Source organism: Grammomys surdaster, unplaced genomic scaffold (genome assembly GCF_004785775.1).
Source record: "Grammomys surdaster isolate TR1022 unplaced genomic scaffold, NIH_TR_1.0 194, whole genome shotgun sequence".
NCBI lineage: Eukaryota > Metazoa > Chordata > Mammalia > Rodentia > Muridae > Grammomys > Grammomys surdaster.
Window position 1 is genome coordinate 4,733,685 of NW_021604639.1, and position 17,935 is coordinate 4,751,619.

At 39.3% G+C, this 17,935-nt stretch overlaps 1 protein-coding gene across 1 annotated transcript in view; it reads left to right on the forward strand.

Moving 5' to 3' along the window:
- Ryr2 (ryanodine receptor 2) overlaps positions 1-17,935 on the forward strand; it is a 424,465-nt gene that overhangs the window by 358,859 nt on the left and 47,671 nt on the right. The window contains exons 82-86 of the mRNA XM_028769855.1: positions 2,942-3,041; positions 4,545-4,624; positions 6,447-6,523; positions 7,300-7,373; positions 17,583-17,663. Coding sequence (XP_028625688.1) covers positions 2,942-3,041; positions 4,545-4,624; positions 6,447-6,523; positions 7,300-7,373; positions 17,583-17,663 — 412 coding nt within the window. The remainder of the gene's footprint in view (positions 1-2,941; positions 3,042-4,544; positions 4,625-6,446; positions 6,524-7,299; positions 7,374-17,582; positions 17,664-17,935) is intronic.

Sequence of the window (17,935 nt, forward strand, 5' to 3'; positions counted from 1 at the left end):
AGTTTTCAGCAACCAGAGTTTTTGCCTCAGGGAGAATTCAGGCTGTGGTACTGGTTTTGTATTCCAGTCATTTGGAACCTGGGAATAACTAAAGACAAAACTGCAGTGTTGTTTCTGTAGGGGAGTAAAAAGAATCTGCAAGGGGTAAGAAACCTAAGATTCTGTGTCTCTGAGTAAGAGTTTTAAAAAGCCTACTTCAAAGGCTGAATATGATGGAGCTGGGATCCACGTCTTTAGTAAACGTAATCAGGAAGACCTCAAATTCCAGGGCAGATTGTAGTGTGTGTGTGTGTGTGTGTGTGTGTGTGTGTGTGTGTGTAAATACACTCTGAGAGAAAGAAAGGAAGGAAAGAAAGAAGGAAGGAAAGATGGAAGGAAGGAAAGACAGAAGGAAGAAAGAGAAAAAACCCATACTTTGAATTTGCATTTTGCATAGGAAAGCTCACATGCAATCAGTTTGAAGGAAAAGCATCATTTCTTTCTATATGACCTATCTTCTTGTCTTAGTTATCTAGATTTTTTTGCTTTTATGGAATGATAAAATATCTTAATGAAAAAATTAAAGTAATACAGCTGGAAACAATTCTCAAAGACAATGTACCAGAAAAACAAACATACTCCTACATGGATCTGAAACCATGGTCCCAGCTCAGTGGAACTAAGAAGATTGGCAACCTTCTTCCTGTTTGTTTTGGTTTTGTTATTGTTCTTGTTGTTGTTTCGTTTTGCTTGTTCGTTTTGCTTCTATATCAATATTTCTCACCAGTCCAGTTGTTTTTAATATTCTCCGTGTTTTTCTTCCCCAGAAACATTTATTACTATTGGAATTTAGTTGTCAGATATGAGAAATGGGAGTCTTTGACTAGGGAGTGTGAATATACAAGAAGTTGGTTTGCTCTGCCTTCAACTCTAGTTTCACTGTGCTCAAGTATCCAGGGTGATTTCAACGGTAAAGATAGCAGCAGCTTGATTTGCTTCGTGAGATGTGAGGTCGTGGAGCCAGTCTACCATGGCGGGAGTGCAAGCAGCAGATGGTTGGTTCTACTTCCTCAGGGCTTGTTTCTGCTGCCATCTTTCCTGTTCATGGCTTTCTGAGGGTTGGTTGTCTTTGTAATTTGGTAGAAGGATGGTTTTTTTCCAGCTTCCTGGCCTTTTTGGTTAATGAAAGTGACAGGGGACAGTCCTCCAGAGTGATTATTTCTTGTCATTGTCTTTCTGGAAGTCTCTTTTGCAGATGGAGTCGGTTAGGATTTATTAAATACAGGTTCCATTTTCAGCTCTGGTGACAGGAGGGAAGTCAAAGATTGTTGGGTCTGAAAGGAAGACTCAAATGTTGATCACAAACAGTAAACCATGACTGAAGAGCAGACAAAGGGTCTTTTTTTTTTTTCTGTTTTCTCAAACCTGTGTTGTAATGACAGTACGGTTTTGTGTGTCTGTGTGGTTTCGTTTCTGTTCTGTTTTTGATTTCTCAGGAAGAGGTTTAAACATGAAGGCAACCCTTTCCGGCGTTAGCATGGCTACAAACGAAGCTCAGCGGCCTCTTTTTTTGTTCTCTGCTTCCATTTAGGCCTATCACATAATTTAAGAGAAAAAAAATTATCACAGGAGCAATTAACTAAAGTACGGGGAAAAAACCAACAAAAACACCTGATCAATTTTGTTTTTGCAGCACGATATTATCAAAGATTTAAGAAACAAATTTGCCAGCCTCGGCGAGAACTCTCTGGTAACAGCATAAATGTCTGTGTCGGTTGCTTTTGATTTGAAGGTTTCTTTTATTTTCCTTTCTTTTTCTCTTTTACTTTTTCATTTGTTTGAGCCCATTTCTCCCCCGCCCCTCCCTCCTTTCGGTTCACTTGATTTCTCACATTCTGTAATGAGCAAGCCTTCATTTTTTAAACCTCTTCCATCTTTCAATGTCTATTTTCCGTACTTTGGATGGAAAGTTGACGGCAGCACAGTTGTCATCCTGGCTACTGCTGCGGCACCTACTGCCCTAGGTCACGTATGTTTTGGCCGTTGTATTAGCGGACATGATGCTGATTGAGCGTTTCATGTCCCATTGACTAAGCTTCTCTACCACGCCATTTGATGGACGCGCTGTCACAGGGCTCTATGCAACTTGCATTCTGCAACTTATACTGCTTAGTTCCGTCTCAATTCTCCAGCGAACTGGATTGCTCAAGTGAATGATCATACCAGCCTTGAACTCGCTGTGCCTTTATATTTTCCTTATGAGTTCCTCCTTTATGTTCACAGCGGTAGCTTAAGTGGAAAAGAACAAACACCAGCCATTGCTCTAGTGGCCTCATGCAGTCTCTTTTGTCACCTCCTGAGAATACAAAATATAAAGGCACATTGCTTCTCTTATTCTTTGGGGGGGCAGTCGGGGTGATCTGTGTCATAAATCCACGACTCAGTTGAAGCCTACCTTTTTTATCCATATCAGCTTTCAATTTTGCTTAAACTCCAAGGCGTCTAAGTTAACGTTCTTTTTGTTTTCGTTTTTTTTCTGTGATTCACTGGTAACTTGCAACTCGAGCCATTTGCTGAGCAGTATCAAGTTATGGCCATGACCTAGGAGATTGCCAAAAATAAACCTCTATGCACAGATGTATCAATCGGAACGTGCAAGTTTCAAAGATGAAGCGTGAAACAGGCTTTGGACCGATCAGCCAATTTAAAATTGAGAAAATAAAATGCATCCTGATAAATCAATACTAAAAGTATATCTGGAAAAAAATATCAAGGGAAAAACAAATCAAACCAAACCATGAGTTGAATATGTGCCTATCTGTTTGATAACATTGTTGGTATTGAAATGGTCCATAATGTTGTCATAGAGCCCATACATGAAGAGATAACTAGAATTGTGGTCTGTAGAGAGCCACTGTGATGTCTGATGGCCACTACATAAATGGTTGGGATTTGTGTTCAGGAAAAAGAAATGGAAAAGCAGAAACTTCTGTACCAGCAAGCCAGATTGCATGACCGCGGGGCAGCGGAGATGGTTCTTCAGACCATCAGTGCCAGCAAAGGTAAGGTTTGTGCCTGCTGCCCAGAGGGTGACATTCAGCACTGGGAAAGATGAGGATTATTCATGTCCCATAAGGAGTGCTACTTAGAGCCAGCAAGAGTGAGGTCCATTCCTGCCCTCCACCCACTCCCCCACCCAGCATGTACCATTCTCTTGATCGTATAACAAACTTTTTAATAAAACTTTATTTACAAGTTCAGATAGAGGCCATACTTGGTCCTCAGACCATAGTTTGCTGAATTTTGATAGAAATGTTTAGACATTTAAAATCAACAAGAGATGGCCTACTTCATTAACCAGTCATTTAAAGAGTATTTTTTCTCATGCGAGTAACATCTTTGTGGAAACATTTTTAATTTCTAAATATAGTTTTAAAAGTTTCAAAAATTAAATCACAAAATATGATTAACCAGACACAAAGAATATTCAATGAGTTAAACTTCTGTATAGTTAGAATTCACACTTGGAACAGAAGTGTGAAGCTAACACTTGTATACTTTCACTATCAGATATATTTTTATGCACTTACCTACCACCAAAGAGAAAAAAATACATACTTTAGACTTAGAGTTAGAAAAACAGTTGGTTTCATATCCTCTTTTATAGCTTGTGTCAGTGGCTAGGCTTGGAATGTCTAGCATTAAGTGAGGTCATACCATATCAGAAAAAAATTCTCACATCCTTCCTTATATGCAGTATCTAGCCAATTTTATAGATTATGTATTATTATATTTTGTATATTACATACAAGCCTAGTACAAGTGAGCACAGTGTATCATGTAGAAAAGGGAACAAGAAAGGCTGAAGGTTAAATAATGATTTTATGTAGTTTGGACATGAGTACAACACTTTCATTGTTACTTGGACTCAAATGGGAAAGGTAATGAAGACAAATGGAAAAGTAGTGCTGTTTTAAAAAGTAATATATATGCTATTAAACCCCTTTGCCCTAAGTAGAAGTAAAACAGATAGAAAGAAAATCCAGCCAATGTTGGACAACTATGTTTTGTCATTATTCTACTAGCTTAACACTGAAAGTATGTATAAAAACAGTATACACATATATTAAAAGTGATGAATGACATACCAAAAATTAAAATCACACTTTTGGATGGGGACAGGACATTTTCCTTCAGGGGAGCCTTAAGTAGCTCATACTCATTCAGATGATACCTTAAAATAGATCGAAAGCTTTGGTCATTAGCACTTTCAGGCCTCAGTATTTCAGAATCAAGTTTCCTTCCCATTTCTTTTTACATTTTCTCGAATACATTATACAGAATATAGTAGACATGTTGGCAGTGTAGCAGTGTAAGGTCCCCGTGGTATGGTTGTGTTTATGCTTCCTAGTACACACATCAGTTAGCCAACCCCCCCCCCCCCGCAGCAGAGATCTATATGGGGTAATAAGGACTTAAAACATGGGTTTTCATTGTTTGTTTTTTGAGGTAAGTTAGCACCACAAGAGGAATGATAGGAATTCTACTGTTTCTCTATTTTAAAGGTGAAACTGGACCAATGGTGGCTGCTACTTTGAAGCTGGGCATTGCTATTTTAAATGGTGGGAACTCCACAGTGCAGCAGGTAACTAACACTGTTGAGGAAGCCACATGATACAATTTTCTATTTGCCTTATAAACTTCATTATCACGTATTTCTCTTATGAAGTGCTAAGTTTCATAATGACACTTTTTTTTCAAAGACTTCATGTTATATGATAGTGTTTGCCTTCCCATCAGCCCCTCCAGTCCCTTCCCTCTTCCTTTCCCTCTATTGTCTTCCTTTCCTCCACACAGATCTCTTTACTTTTATGTAGCCAAGCAGTGCCTTCCCCTAAGCCCTTCTAAGTGCTTCTGTTATCTCATGATGTTCCCACTTAGAAGTGGGATTTTTGTTTGATAAATTTATCACACATTGAAATGGCATTATTTACTACCCTTGTCCTATGGGATGACATGACTCCAAAACCCAGTGTGTGGTTAGAGGCTGAGATATTTGCCCTCTGGTCCCAGTCCTTTGTAGACAGAATGGTAGTTCTTTGGTGCCCCCTAGCTTTGTATGAGAACATTATACTGAACATAGCCATCACAAGAAAAGAATAAAAATCTCAAATTCAATGTATGCATTCTATGGAAGATGTATCCATATTGCACATCTTAAAGTTGAAAAATCCAACCAATACTTTTTATCTGAAACTCTGTAGACATAGTTTTGTGATACTCTGTAACAATCCAATGACAAGACAGACTTAGGCATTGCTTTAGCACGTTGTAAATTCATGATTAACCCAAGTATTGATCCCGGACTCTGAACACCCCTCTGAGAATGAAGAAGAGTTGACGAACTGGCCAATGGTTCCCGCTCTACTTCAGATGCTCGGACGGAGATGGTAAAAACTGAGGCTCTGCCACGTCAGCACAGTCACTCCAGCTCTCCATTGCTGATGCTGCTCACAGAACCCCTGTTTTCCTGGAAACCTGTGTAATATCCACATGAACGCTTATGTGGAGTAGACATCTGAATGTCTACATACTTAAGCAGAGGCAGGAAAGAATTCCCAGTATCATTCTCCCAACATAGTGCTCATGGTTGTTCTTGTTCGGTTACAGCCACACCTGCCAGTGTATATCAGTCTCACTTTTTTGTTATCATTCTTTCAGGGGAAAAAATAGCCACACAGATATTTGTGTGCATAGACTTCCTTTGTTTAAGAATAGAAAGCATAATTTGATTATTTATTTAAACTTTATTAGTGCATATTGTTTATACATAATGGTGAGTTTCATTATGACTCATAGATATGTATATACAATAAATATATTTTGATCATATTCAGTACTGTTATCCTCTCTTGTTCCCCTCCCATTCCCCCTGTTCCCCTTCCTCTTCCCAACTAGTTTCCGCTCTGTGTTTCTTTGTCTTTTGATGGCCCAGTGAGCTCAATTAGGGCTTAATTACTCAAAGGAGCACAGGCAACTTGTCAGTAGCTGTACCACTGAAGAAAATGATTCTTCCTCCTCCAGCCATCATTAAGTACCTAAAGATCCTTACAGAAGGATGGGCTTTGTCAGTCTCTAACCTCCTCCATGATGCAATGTTGACCATCCCAATTTTGTGCAGGGCGGGGCTCCTTTGAGTAATCACAGCCACTGAGAGCTAGAGTACCACATAGCCAGGAGATGGTGCTCCACAATATTCCATCCTTTCCCACAGCCTTTGAGGTCTCCGTGCCCTCATCTGTGATATTCCCTCATGGGACGACAGAGATGTCTCACTGAAGGCTGAGTGTCCAAAAGTCACATATTCTCAGGACTTGGACCAGTTATGAGTCTCTGCATGCTTCTTTACTTAAAAAGCCAACAATACGTTTGTGCTCAGCAGCCGTGTGGCTTCTCTGTTTCTGTAGAAGATGCTGGATTACCTGAAGGAGAAAAAGGATGTAGGCTTCTTCCAGAGCCTGGCAGGCCTCATGCAGTCCTGCAGGTGAGGATGTGTGGTTGCTCCTGCTTTACCCTGTAGCTTCAATTCAAAGTATTTGTTTGGCATTGCAGATGTCATAAGTCAAACCAGAATTGTTGATGAACAAAGACTTTAAGAGATGGGCAGGTGATGCCTTCATACCTGTCTGGATTTTAGAGGGATAGTAATGTCTTAAGTACCATGTTAGTGGGTGTTTTTAGAGTCTGTGCTGTGGGCTTCAATAGGGAGCTTTGAGAATGAAGTACATTCTCCATACTTGAAAATAAGCCTTACCAGTTTTAGCTTAAATCAAAGGAAAACAGAAAAATTCTATTGAATATAATTTGGTAATTTTGAGGGCCATTTTCTACGGGGACATTTCTTATTTTTTTCATGATAATCTTAATTATCTCACAGTAATTGTCATTTTCTATTTTTTACATTATTTAAAAATGTTCAGAGAGTATTTGACTGACAAGCCTGATTCAAGCTTAACACAAACAGTTCCAATTGCAGAAACACAGCCTTTGTATTTCTGCACATCTGTTAACACTAATGTCTCTGAGCTGAAATCTGTGAACCTCGTACTGACTTTCTCATAGATGATCCACTGTGGGCTCTGGGGAGAGACTGGTTGGTCTGCGTCTAGCAAAATGAGTATGGACTGCAGAGGATTAGAAAATGCTCTCAGCCTATGTTACCATGGAGTTCCCCTCTGAGGGCATTTTGTTCTGTAAGTGTTTGCTGTCCTGAACAAAGAAAATGACCTATTCACCCTGTGCATGTCTTTTTTATTTTAGTGTTCTGGACCTGAATGCCTTTGAGAGGCAAAACAAAGCAGAAGGACTTGGGATGGTGACTGAGGAAGGATCAGGTATTGATCACTTCAATGGAAAGGGCCCCTGTCTCCGCTTTCCCCGAGATGTACTCATTTGCAAGTACATTTCCAAGCAGGGAGATAGATAACATGCTTAAGAGCTCATTTGAAAATCCACGTGGACCATACCTCTAAAATACATTCTACATCAATGCGGACACTACTCTCCATGCCCTTTCACCGAGTTAGTCACAAAGAGGTAAAAGACTAAGAAGAGATAGAGACCCTTGTTGTCGAATTATCAACAAAATAAAAATGCCAGAGAGAAGAGATAATACTTCACATTATCTGGTCTAAAATGCTGCAGGCTCACTTTCTCCCTCCTTAGGACAATCACCCGCTCATTCATCTCCTTCAATCTCTCCCGTCCCCACACTTACCCCTTCTCTCATCTCTTCAAGTCCAGATCTTGTTTGATTAAAAAAGAAAAAGGGTTGGTTTTACATTTGAATAATTGTAGTTGCTTTATTCAGACATGCCCCTGAATACATATTTCTATCAACAGAAAGATTGCCAGGTAATGCCCTGAACGCAGGAGCCATTGGTGGTACCTCATTCATTTTAGGATTATTTATTACGAACAACTATCTTCACTTTTTTTGTTTCAATTTCTTATTTTTATTTAGTCTGATGTTTTTAAAGTTGTTTCAAGTGTCTGTGCAGCCCTTCCTACTTCTGGCTGTGTCTGCTTGATCTCACTTAGACTCGGCCCAGTGGGAGTGGATTAGTTTTAGAACATTGCATCCTTTCCTGGATTAATTTATTTCTAAACTATTTCTAAAACAAACAGTTTGTTTTAATAATTATTTAATAATTTCTAAAACAAACAAACTGTTGTTCTACCTGCCGTTTGTAGCTTTCCACAACCATCCTGAAATATTGTTGAATGAACTAATTTTTTTTTATGTCTGTGTATTTTCATTCTCACCAATAAGAAAAATAGCCACTCCTTACTATTCCTTGCCTTTTGTCTCTGGGACATATTGTGACCCTGTAAGGCCTACGTGGCTTGTATGTTATTTAATGTGTAGATACAGCCATCACCTTCAAACCATCTGGTCCTGTAATCTAGTTTCCTCCTGCCAAGAGGATCAGCAGCACCATTCTAACACTTCTGATATTTTCTTGCCCTGGGGGCCCCGTGGGAGAACAAAGGGATATTAGAAACCTCAAGGCCGGCCTGCCTCCAGCATCTCACAGTTCTGGGTGTTTTTCAACTGTACAATACGAAAGCATAAATGAATTGTCTATCCAAAGTTTCACTCCCCAGGTCAGAATTTAAAGTTAATTTAGTTTCCTTTGCACTTATTATAGAATGTCTCAGCCCCTGAACAAAATCTAGTTCATCAACTTCATTCTCTGTTTCTATCCACCCCAGGCCTCCGGGAGAAGGCTCATTGGTTAAAGTGCTTACCTCCCAAGTGTCAGAACCAGAGTTTAATACCCAGAACCCACACAAATGCTGAGTGAACATGGTGGCACACCTGGAATCCTAACCTCAAAAGGAAGAGCCAAGGGCTCCATAGAGCAAACTAGCTAGCAAGACAAGCCATAGAAATGATCGCTGGGTTCAACTGTAAGACCTTGCTTCAGTCAATAAAGTGGAAGTGGTGTTAAAGACGATTCCCAGCATCAACCTCAGGCCTCCACATGCGTTTGCACCCATGCACATATGAAAACATTACACACACACACACACACACATAACAGGAAGAAAAAAAATCAATCCTTTCCAACAAAAGGAAGATAGACACACAAGGAGCTTCCTCCTGGGTCAGCCAGATGTGAATTAGAAGAGCGGGGTTTTAGCTCCCAATCAGAGAGGCCATGACAGTGGCCACTAGGGTGTGAGCATTATGTACGTCTTTCATTAAGAGGTGGGTTTTGTCTCTGCATTATTTTTCATATCACACAAATTACCTGGATTGATGAATCACTCTTCTATTTCGTTACAAATAGTAAGCGAAAAGCCTACTTTCAACTTCTTTCTCTTCTCCATTTCCTTTTCTTTCCTCCACTCCATATGTACCTCCTTCCTCCCCTCAGTCATCACTCATGAGCGTGGTAACTATTAAAACCAGGCGGCTGTTTGGTTATTTGCTTTTTGTCTGGGATTACCTGTGTGTACATACTTGGTAGTGACTGTTTTGTTCATTTCTTTTCCTTCTTATTGTCTGTTTTGGTAACTAGCTTACTTCATGTCTATCCTGCATCCTGTTACTTTGTTTAACATTTATAAACTTTGTTTCTTTTTGTCCTATTTCTGTGAAGTTGAAGGACTATTCATATACAAGATATGAAGGAGCCACAGAATTGAAATAATGTTGTTTTAATTTGTTCTCTTGTGTTTCACTCATTTACACAATGGTCCTCAAGGGCCCAGTGTTTGCAACTGTGTGAATGAAGGAGTCCTAGGATGTATACGCCTATCCCCCTGTGGCGTGTCCATCATGAACATACTGTGGCTTTATGACTGTATCAAGTGCATGGCAATCTACACACATGAGGAGTAGTGACCTATGACCAGCCAAGTGTACTCTGCCACTAGGTCTACAGGGTTGTTTTCTCTTCCTTTAAAAATATCACAGATTTAAAAAGTCCTTTGGCATCAAAGTTAATTTTCATCTTTGAGATTTGATTCAAAAAAACAACTCAAAAAAGTGCCACCATTATTGCCTTCAAAGAGATAGTTTTTGTAACCTCTGAAGGGCAGTGCAGGAACGAGGAAGAAAGCGGGGGTGGAGTCATTTATGTATTTATTATTTACTTATTTTTAGTGGAGCCTAGTATGTCCACAAGGCTTTTTGAATAAAGAGACATACTGGAACATTCCACTGATCCCTGACCTTTGAAAGCACTACCCCATCGCCAGCCCTACTTTAAGAGGCTTTGTAGTCACTCACTTTGGGTGTGTGTCTATTATTGCTGTGCTCAGCCCATTAGTTTATTTAATATTCCATAAAAGCGGAAAAAAGCTCACACCTCTCTAGAGGAGGACAAAAATCAGACATCCTTCTGAAAAATCTCCACGGTCCATTGGAGACTCACAGCACACAGGCCCAGCACGAGGCTAACAATGGTCGGCTCTCCTCCTCTCAGCCTAACACGATGTTTCCATGAAGTGACGCCAGTTCCTGGTGGAGATAATATGACCACAGTTACAAAATTCACCAGCTTACATGAGTGAAGGTTCTGCTGCCCAGAGTTCCTCCAGTAAGGGAAGCTATGGGCAGGGTGTTATGGGTAAGGAGAGAAATGAGAGGGGAAGGTGACCTGACTTAGTGGATATCACATAGTTGTGTTGCAAAGGCCAAAGTGGAAATGCAGGCATGCTGCTTTATTTTAGTGAGTCTGTGAATTCCATGAGCTGAGCTATTTTTTTCTTTTTTTTCTTTTTTTTCCACTTCTTATGGAAGCTTCAAAAAATTCTTCCTTTCTTTTTCATTTCTTTTTTCCTGCCTTTCTTTTTTTTCTTTTACTTTTCTTTTGTTTCTTTTGAAATTTTTACTGTTATTGATGCTATTCCTAATCCAATCAGGAAAATGCCATTAGGAAAGATGAGTTAGTTTCAGGCTTACATATCAAGATTTTGGACTAATGCTATGCATTCTTGTTTTCTTACTGCAGTTGTTGCCTTGTCTGTCCCTGCCTCCTCTGCTGTTCCTGCTCTCTACTAAATGTCTCCCATTCTGACAGAGACCTCTACCTCCCAATTAAAAACAATCAATCAAACAAACCAACTAAACAAACAAAAAAACCCAAACAAACAAATAAAAAAAAAGAAACAAACCAAAATAAAACCCAGAAAGCCTTCAGCAACTGTATTTGGTGGTGGTGTGGTGTCTTCAGTATTCCCCTTTCTACCTCTCTATGTGTTTTTATATTAATATAGGTTCTTACAAATGACATTCTGCCTGCTGGGCATAGTGGTGTACACTTTTAATCCCAGCTCTTGGGTCAGGTGGATCTCTGTGAGTTTGAGGCAACCCTGCTCTACATCCTGAGTTTCAGGACAGCTAGGACTACATAATGAGACTCTGTCTTGGAAAAACTAACAAACAAACAAATGAAGAAATAGACAATGCGTATATGAATATTTTCATCCCATCCTCGGATTTTAGCTTGTTCTTTATCAGAAGCATTTAACCTCACCATCAGGAGCCTGAACATATAGCTTTTATTTTAAAAACTCTGCTGGAATACAGCAGAAGAGATTGTGTTTTGGTTTTGATCATTGTATAGATGGTCATAAGCAAGATAAAACTTTGAAGTTGATCTGATTCTATAGAATTTGATTGATTAAAAATAAATACCCACTGAACAGTAAACTGCAAATAAACTTCGCCAATCTCAGCTCAATTAAAAATTATTTACCCCAAAGTTTTAATATTTGTTGAGACTGCCAAATTCATATGATGTTGAAGTAACAAGATTAACTTTTAATTAATTAAGGAGAAAGAATTCTATTAACCATGAAAGATTGGCTACCTATGTTCTTATATAAAGTATTTTTATTGCTTTGTCATGTGTTAGCTTTCTCTCTTTTCAAATTCCGTTTACAAGTGATTCTTGGTGTCCTATATACTTTATTCTTCCCCTTACTTCTAGGAAAGACTTTGACGTTGGTTCATGAAACCAAATACCTTTCCTTTTAAACCTTTGAAGCACTTAATGGAATCTGAATACCCGGAATGTGCTGGCTGGGGTCCTGGGCATGGGAGGGGGTAGTTTGTGAAAATTCCATGTTATATAGAGATTCACACACAAACAATTTCAGAACAGACTCTCTGTATGAGACTTACTGGAATTTCCTCCAGCTGGGGTCTTGACTTTTCATAATAGGGGTGAAATCTGGCCTGAAGTGGGAGTCCTTGAAGCCAGGGACTCCCTGTAGAGGAGCAACACATGAAAGTTTAGTGTACAGAATAGGAGCAAGAATTGTGAATAAACTAGTCAGATCGAAGAGACCACTTGATTAGTGTAGACTGTAGAGAGTTAATGATATCAGTGGGAAAAAAAAACAAGTCATGTCTCAAAAAGAATAGGAGAGATTTGATTCTTGATCCATCCTTAAGAAACTAAGATCTGGGAACACAGATTAAGGTTATTTCAAATACCATAAATACCATACCCCAATGTGGTAGCAGTTTAATGAAGGTTTTTTAATAGTTACAGAGCAAAGAAAGCCATAAATAAAAATATTGTAAGTACATTGTTGGAGACATCATGTAGGTGGGTTTCAGAAAGGTGAGGAACTCTCTGCTGTAGGCCTCAGCTGTTATCTGGTGCCATTTTGTTTATATATCAGTGGTTGTTTGTGCATTACAAAGGATTCCCCTAATAATTACAGTGGTGTTAAGTCACCTTAACTAGTGATTTATGGGGCAGAAGTAGTCTAAGGTAGTTTGGTTCCAGACTTGAAACATTCTAGCTCTCCACAAATGACAGACATTCTGATTAGATCAGTCATTTAGCCTTGTAGAATGTTGAATATGCAGTTTTCTCCCTTGTGTTGTTGGGGGGAAGGCTTCAGTTTACAGTGGGAAACCATGGAAGGTCTCCTCTACCCTGGTAAGAAATGTCTGTTTCTTCCTGTCACCATAGCAGAATCTTAAATAAGTGACATCGTGAGCAGAGTTAGATGCCACATCTAGGATGAAGTCTCTAAGGTCATTAATAAAAGAATGTATCTAAAGGGCTGCCCTGACATTAAATACAGAGATTTCTCAGAAACACTGCAATAATAAACAGACCATGGATCCTCCAAAGACAATGGCCAACAGACCATGGGTCCTCCAGATACAGTGGCCAACATAATGACAGACTGTAGGGACATCTTCAGAGTAGACTTTCCATCAATTAAGGAATACAACTTTTTATCTGGAGAACATTCTCATTGGATTGATGTGTTTGGATTTTCAGGCAACATTGTGGATGAAGGTGATAACTATCTGAAAGGAGGGGGGTCAGCCAGAATGCTAATGAATAAAAAATAAGAACAGTAGGAATTTCAAGGAGAAAAGTGACCAGTGAGATGCCAGCATTCTGGCTTAAGAGAAAGCAATCTCCCAAAGTTGGGATATTTGCATGTGGCTACTTTATTTCACTTGAGTAACAAAAGTCACCCTGATATCTTTTTTTTCAATTGCGGGAAATTCAAGGTGACTGCTTATATTAGTTTCTTTTCTGGATCCTATCAGGATCAAACATCTTGACAGGGCAACTTAAGGGAGAAAGGGTTTTCAGTTTTGGTTCACAAGTCAAGGGCACAGTCTATCATGGTGGGGGAACTAGACAGCAGGAACGTGAATTGGTGGTTACATTGAAGCCCTTGTCAAGAAACAGAGTATAATGAATGTTATACACAGCTCACTCTTTCTATTTTATGAATACAGTCTAGACTCCCTCACTCAGGAACAGTCCTGTACACAGTCAAGATGGTCTTCCCATATCATTTAACATAATCAAATAACCCCCCATATGCATGTCCAAAGATCCATCTTCTAGGTGATTCCAGACTGTTAAATTGACAGTCAAAGCTAATCATTACATTTTCCCCAAACCACATCTTGGAAATATTTTCCTTGGGATCTAAAATGTTAAGTTCATAATGTGAAAAACATACAGTATATATGATGGTTGTTAGTCAAAGATTTCAGTAGTTCCTGATGCTAACTTTATAAAGTCTAGCTGGGATGGCACACTGGATTCAGAAAGACCATGAAATCTAGAAATATACTGTTCTCTGCCTTCCTCTTCCATCAGACTTTGGTGTTATACATGTTTAGGGTATTGTTCTCCTAGAAAGGCACCTGGCCTAGAGGAGACATTTGGATGTGTACTGACAGTGTCTGGACTCAGATCTTTTACCAGCAAATGACTGTATGGTGTTAGTTGAGTGCCCTACATTCCAAGTTGTTTCTTGAATTGCAAAATAAATCATATCAACTTAATTTATATTATTATAAGTCTCAAGTGAAATATTTCTAGCATAAACTCATGATCACTAAATGTGAACTGTGAATCTATTTTTAAGAAGTTAGGTGCTAGTTGTATTGTAAAATAACTACAGAAGTTATGATGAAGCTTCTCAAAAGGTGATGCTAGAACTAAACCCATGCAGTAAAATACCCAAGTTTCTAACTACCTAACAGTATTTTCAGTGTTAACTCTTCAGCTTTGACATCACATAAAGATATCAAGGTCCTCTACAAATCAGTTTGAATTTAACTTTCTCCATTACCATGGAGGCATTTCTGTGATTTATTTAAGTGAGACAATGTGGGGAAACTCCCTTGATGTAGATACTCATTATTAGAAATATTGATGTAACAGGACACTACTACAATGGGAACTCTAGTCTTTGAGATCTATCCCTTTTTAATTATTTTTATGTGCATACTAAATAGAATTCTCATGTATGCCAGTAAAATTTGTGTACCTATTAATAAGTATTGCCAATTAATTAGACATTAATATTAGTAGCAATCGAACTACACTTTATCAGGGAAAGAGGCTAAGAACTTCAAATGATGTCATGGTCATTCTGAATAATCCCTAGTTCTACACAAAGATACAGACACACACATCTCCACCCCAGCAACATGTCTAATTGAACTTAAATAGATAACTCTTTGTTGTATAACCCAGGTAAATCAACTGTAGCAACAATGTGTGTTAACTTTACTAGGTCACATAAAATTAGCATCACTGTTTTGTTCTGACTTTAAATGAGGAAGATCTATGCGGTTTCTTCACAATGAAAATTTAAAATGCTGTGAATACGTAGCTTCCTTTCAATGATGGCGATGATTTTCATAAGCTATAAATACAATTAAATGTGGGCAGGTAACAATCTCTCGGGCAGGCACTTGCTCCCGTCTTTATAATTTCTAAGCATACTGTAGAGGGTGAAGAGCTGCTGGCAGGCTACATAGTGACCTCATCTTATAGATGAAAATAACTAAGAGGCAAAGAACAAACTCCTCACAAGCAACAGCATCTAAACAGCTCCCTCTGTGTGAGAGGCATCTTAAGCAGAGGGATATGCTTCATCCTATTCATATCAGCCCCTAAGCAACCATTATAAATATCCCAACTCTGTAAAAGCTCCACCAGACTCCTCCATTTCATTACTTGATATCAGTTTGCATCCGACAGGGGGCTTTCTTTTGCATATAATACAAAACAGACCTGTTGATTGTACATCATCTGCAGACATAAAGCCATCTTCTGTCTCTGTTACTAGACCACATACTGGCAGCATGGGCGATGGCAGCATTTTAGTTGAATAGTAGTGAGTTCATGAAGCAGAGCATCCTGGGATATACCTGGCATCACTGACAGTGAGCAGAGGCTTGACCCATCCTCTCCCCTCCTTCTCCCCTCTTCCCCATTCTTCTGATGTGTGTGGTGTGCTTATAAGTAAATGAAGTTCCTTGTATGTGTTTCAGCTTATAGTCAGGAAATCACCACTATGGCCGCAGTAATGAAAGTTTGATTATAATTTATTTCCTGCTAGGCACACAGATGGACTACCTCAGTGTTGTTACCTTAGAGTTAATTTTTCTGAATAGTTTCTCCAAGGCCATTGACGTTTTGAACACTGAAAAAAAAATACACACATACATACATACATACATACATGCTATGCTGTTTTCCATTTTCTGAAATAAAAAAATAAGAATAATGGGCTCACAGGGAAAGAATCAATATATCTGAATGAACTCATGATCGTTTGATTTCAATATCATTTTGAAGAGTCTTCTGATTTATACGGCTCATGAAAAATGATACCTAGAATCATCAATGGAGAGTTTAGCTTGTCTATCAGCCTAAACTGTTCTCCTATCATGGACCTAAGCTTTGAGGAATGGACTTATCAGCCATGTGTGGAGGTTCCTCTTACTCTTTGAATTTGCTGCATCATTAGATTGGTATGCTTGGCAATTTTATCATTTCTTGGGAGTGAGTAGGGAAACAGGTACAATGATTATATATACGTTTTTAATATTTACATTAGTTACCAAAATGGTTTTGCTTCCTACCCCTACCATTATATGAAGCCTCTCACTTTGAAAGTCACAGACTACGGACTGGTAAGTCCATCAGCTCTGGTGTCTCCACGATCATTCATCTAAGTGAGCCCATGAACATTGATTGCATAGTGTCCTTTCTCAACCCAAACTCTTCCCAGCCCATACAGTTATTATTTTATTTACCTTAGTACATCCATTCACTGGCAAAGCAACTTTTTTTTCATCATTTTTCTTTCTAAATAATACACATTCTTAAGAAGGTATTCATAACATTAACATTTTTCTCCAGTTGCACATTTTTTTTGCTTGAACAATCAGTTTTCATTTGTGTGATGCTGTTTCGTGCTTGTTTCTTTCCTTGTGCTTTTGTGTCTAGAAGGAAACTGGGATTGTGAATTGCAAAATAGGTAAGGGATCAAGCCCTTTCCTAAGTCTTCAGCATTAGTCATAATGTATGTGTACTTTTTAAAATTCAACATGGCTTCTGCCCAAGGGCCAGCCATCTTATCTTCTTACCTTTATCTGTTAGTGATCAGCTTTCAGCCAAGCCCCTAAGTCGTCTGTGGGGTTTCACAGGGAAAATCCTCCCCATTCTCTGAAAACACTGTCCCACTAGACATATCTCTATTTGAGAACCCTGAGCTACTGCCTTTTTGGATTAGTTGACAAGTTGATAAAAAATTAAAGTGGGTTGACCATTCCTAGCAGTTGACAATATTCATGAAGATCTTTTAATTATTGTTTATTAAAAGAAACCCTCAGTGTTGCTTTGTTTAGCTTTGCCAGTGAACCATGTGGTCATGCCTTGGGAGCAAAGTGAGTCCAATATTTATAAAAGATGTAGAGTTCATTACTATTCACAATACCAGATATCAGGGAAGGAAGGTTCAACCTTTGGGTTATTTGTAAAATGTTGCCAACCCATGCTGCTACTTCTAACAGAGAGAAACCCGAATTTTAAGATTTACCTGTTCTTTTCTAATAAAGAAAAAGCACATCTATCTGCCAAGCGCATGATCCTAGGAGCTTCAGATAGAAGCCCCGTGGCTGGGGCTTGATTCTGTTCTGGGTGCCGAAAGCTGCTAGCTGGATGTGCAAGTGGTGGAGGTGGGGGCGAGTGGGAGGGCGCCTGGGGATGGTCACTGTTCATCCTCTGTCCTTCCCGCAGGAGAGAAAGTACTGCAGGATGATGAGTTCACCTGTGACCTCTTCCGATTCCTGCAGCTGCTTTGTGAGGGACACAACTCAGGTGGGTGACATGTGATCCCAGCTGATGATGGCCAGGAAGTGCAGCTCTCTGCTCTTGACAGCGGAAACCCAAGGCTTCCGATTGGGCTCCAGCTTCTGCGTTGGTGCAGCATGTTTGATCGTTGTGTTTCAGGCACTGAGCTCTGCACCAAGGCGGTTGACAAATGGAACTGATATTTTTCAAAATCTTTGCATAGTTTTTCATCCTTCCCTCCTTCCCTCTTTGCTTCCCTCCCTCCCTCCCTCCCTCCCTCCCTCCTTCCCTCCCTCCTT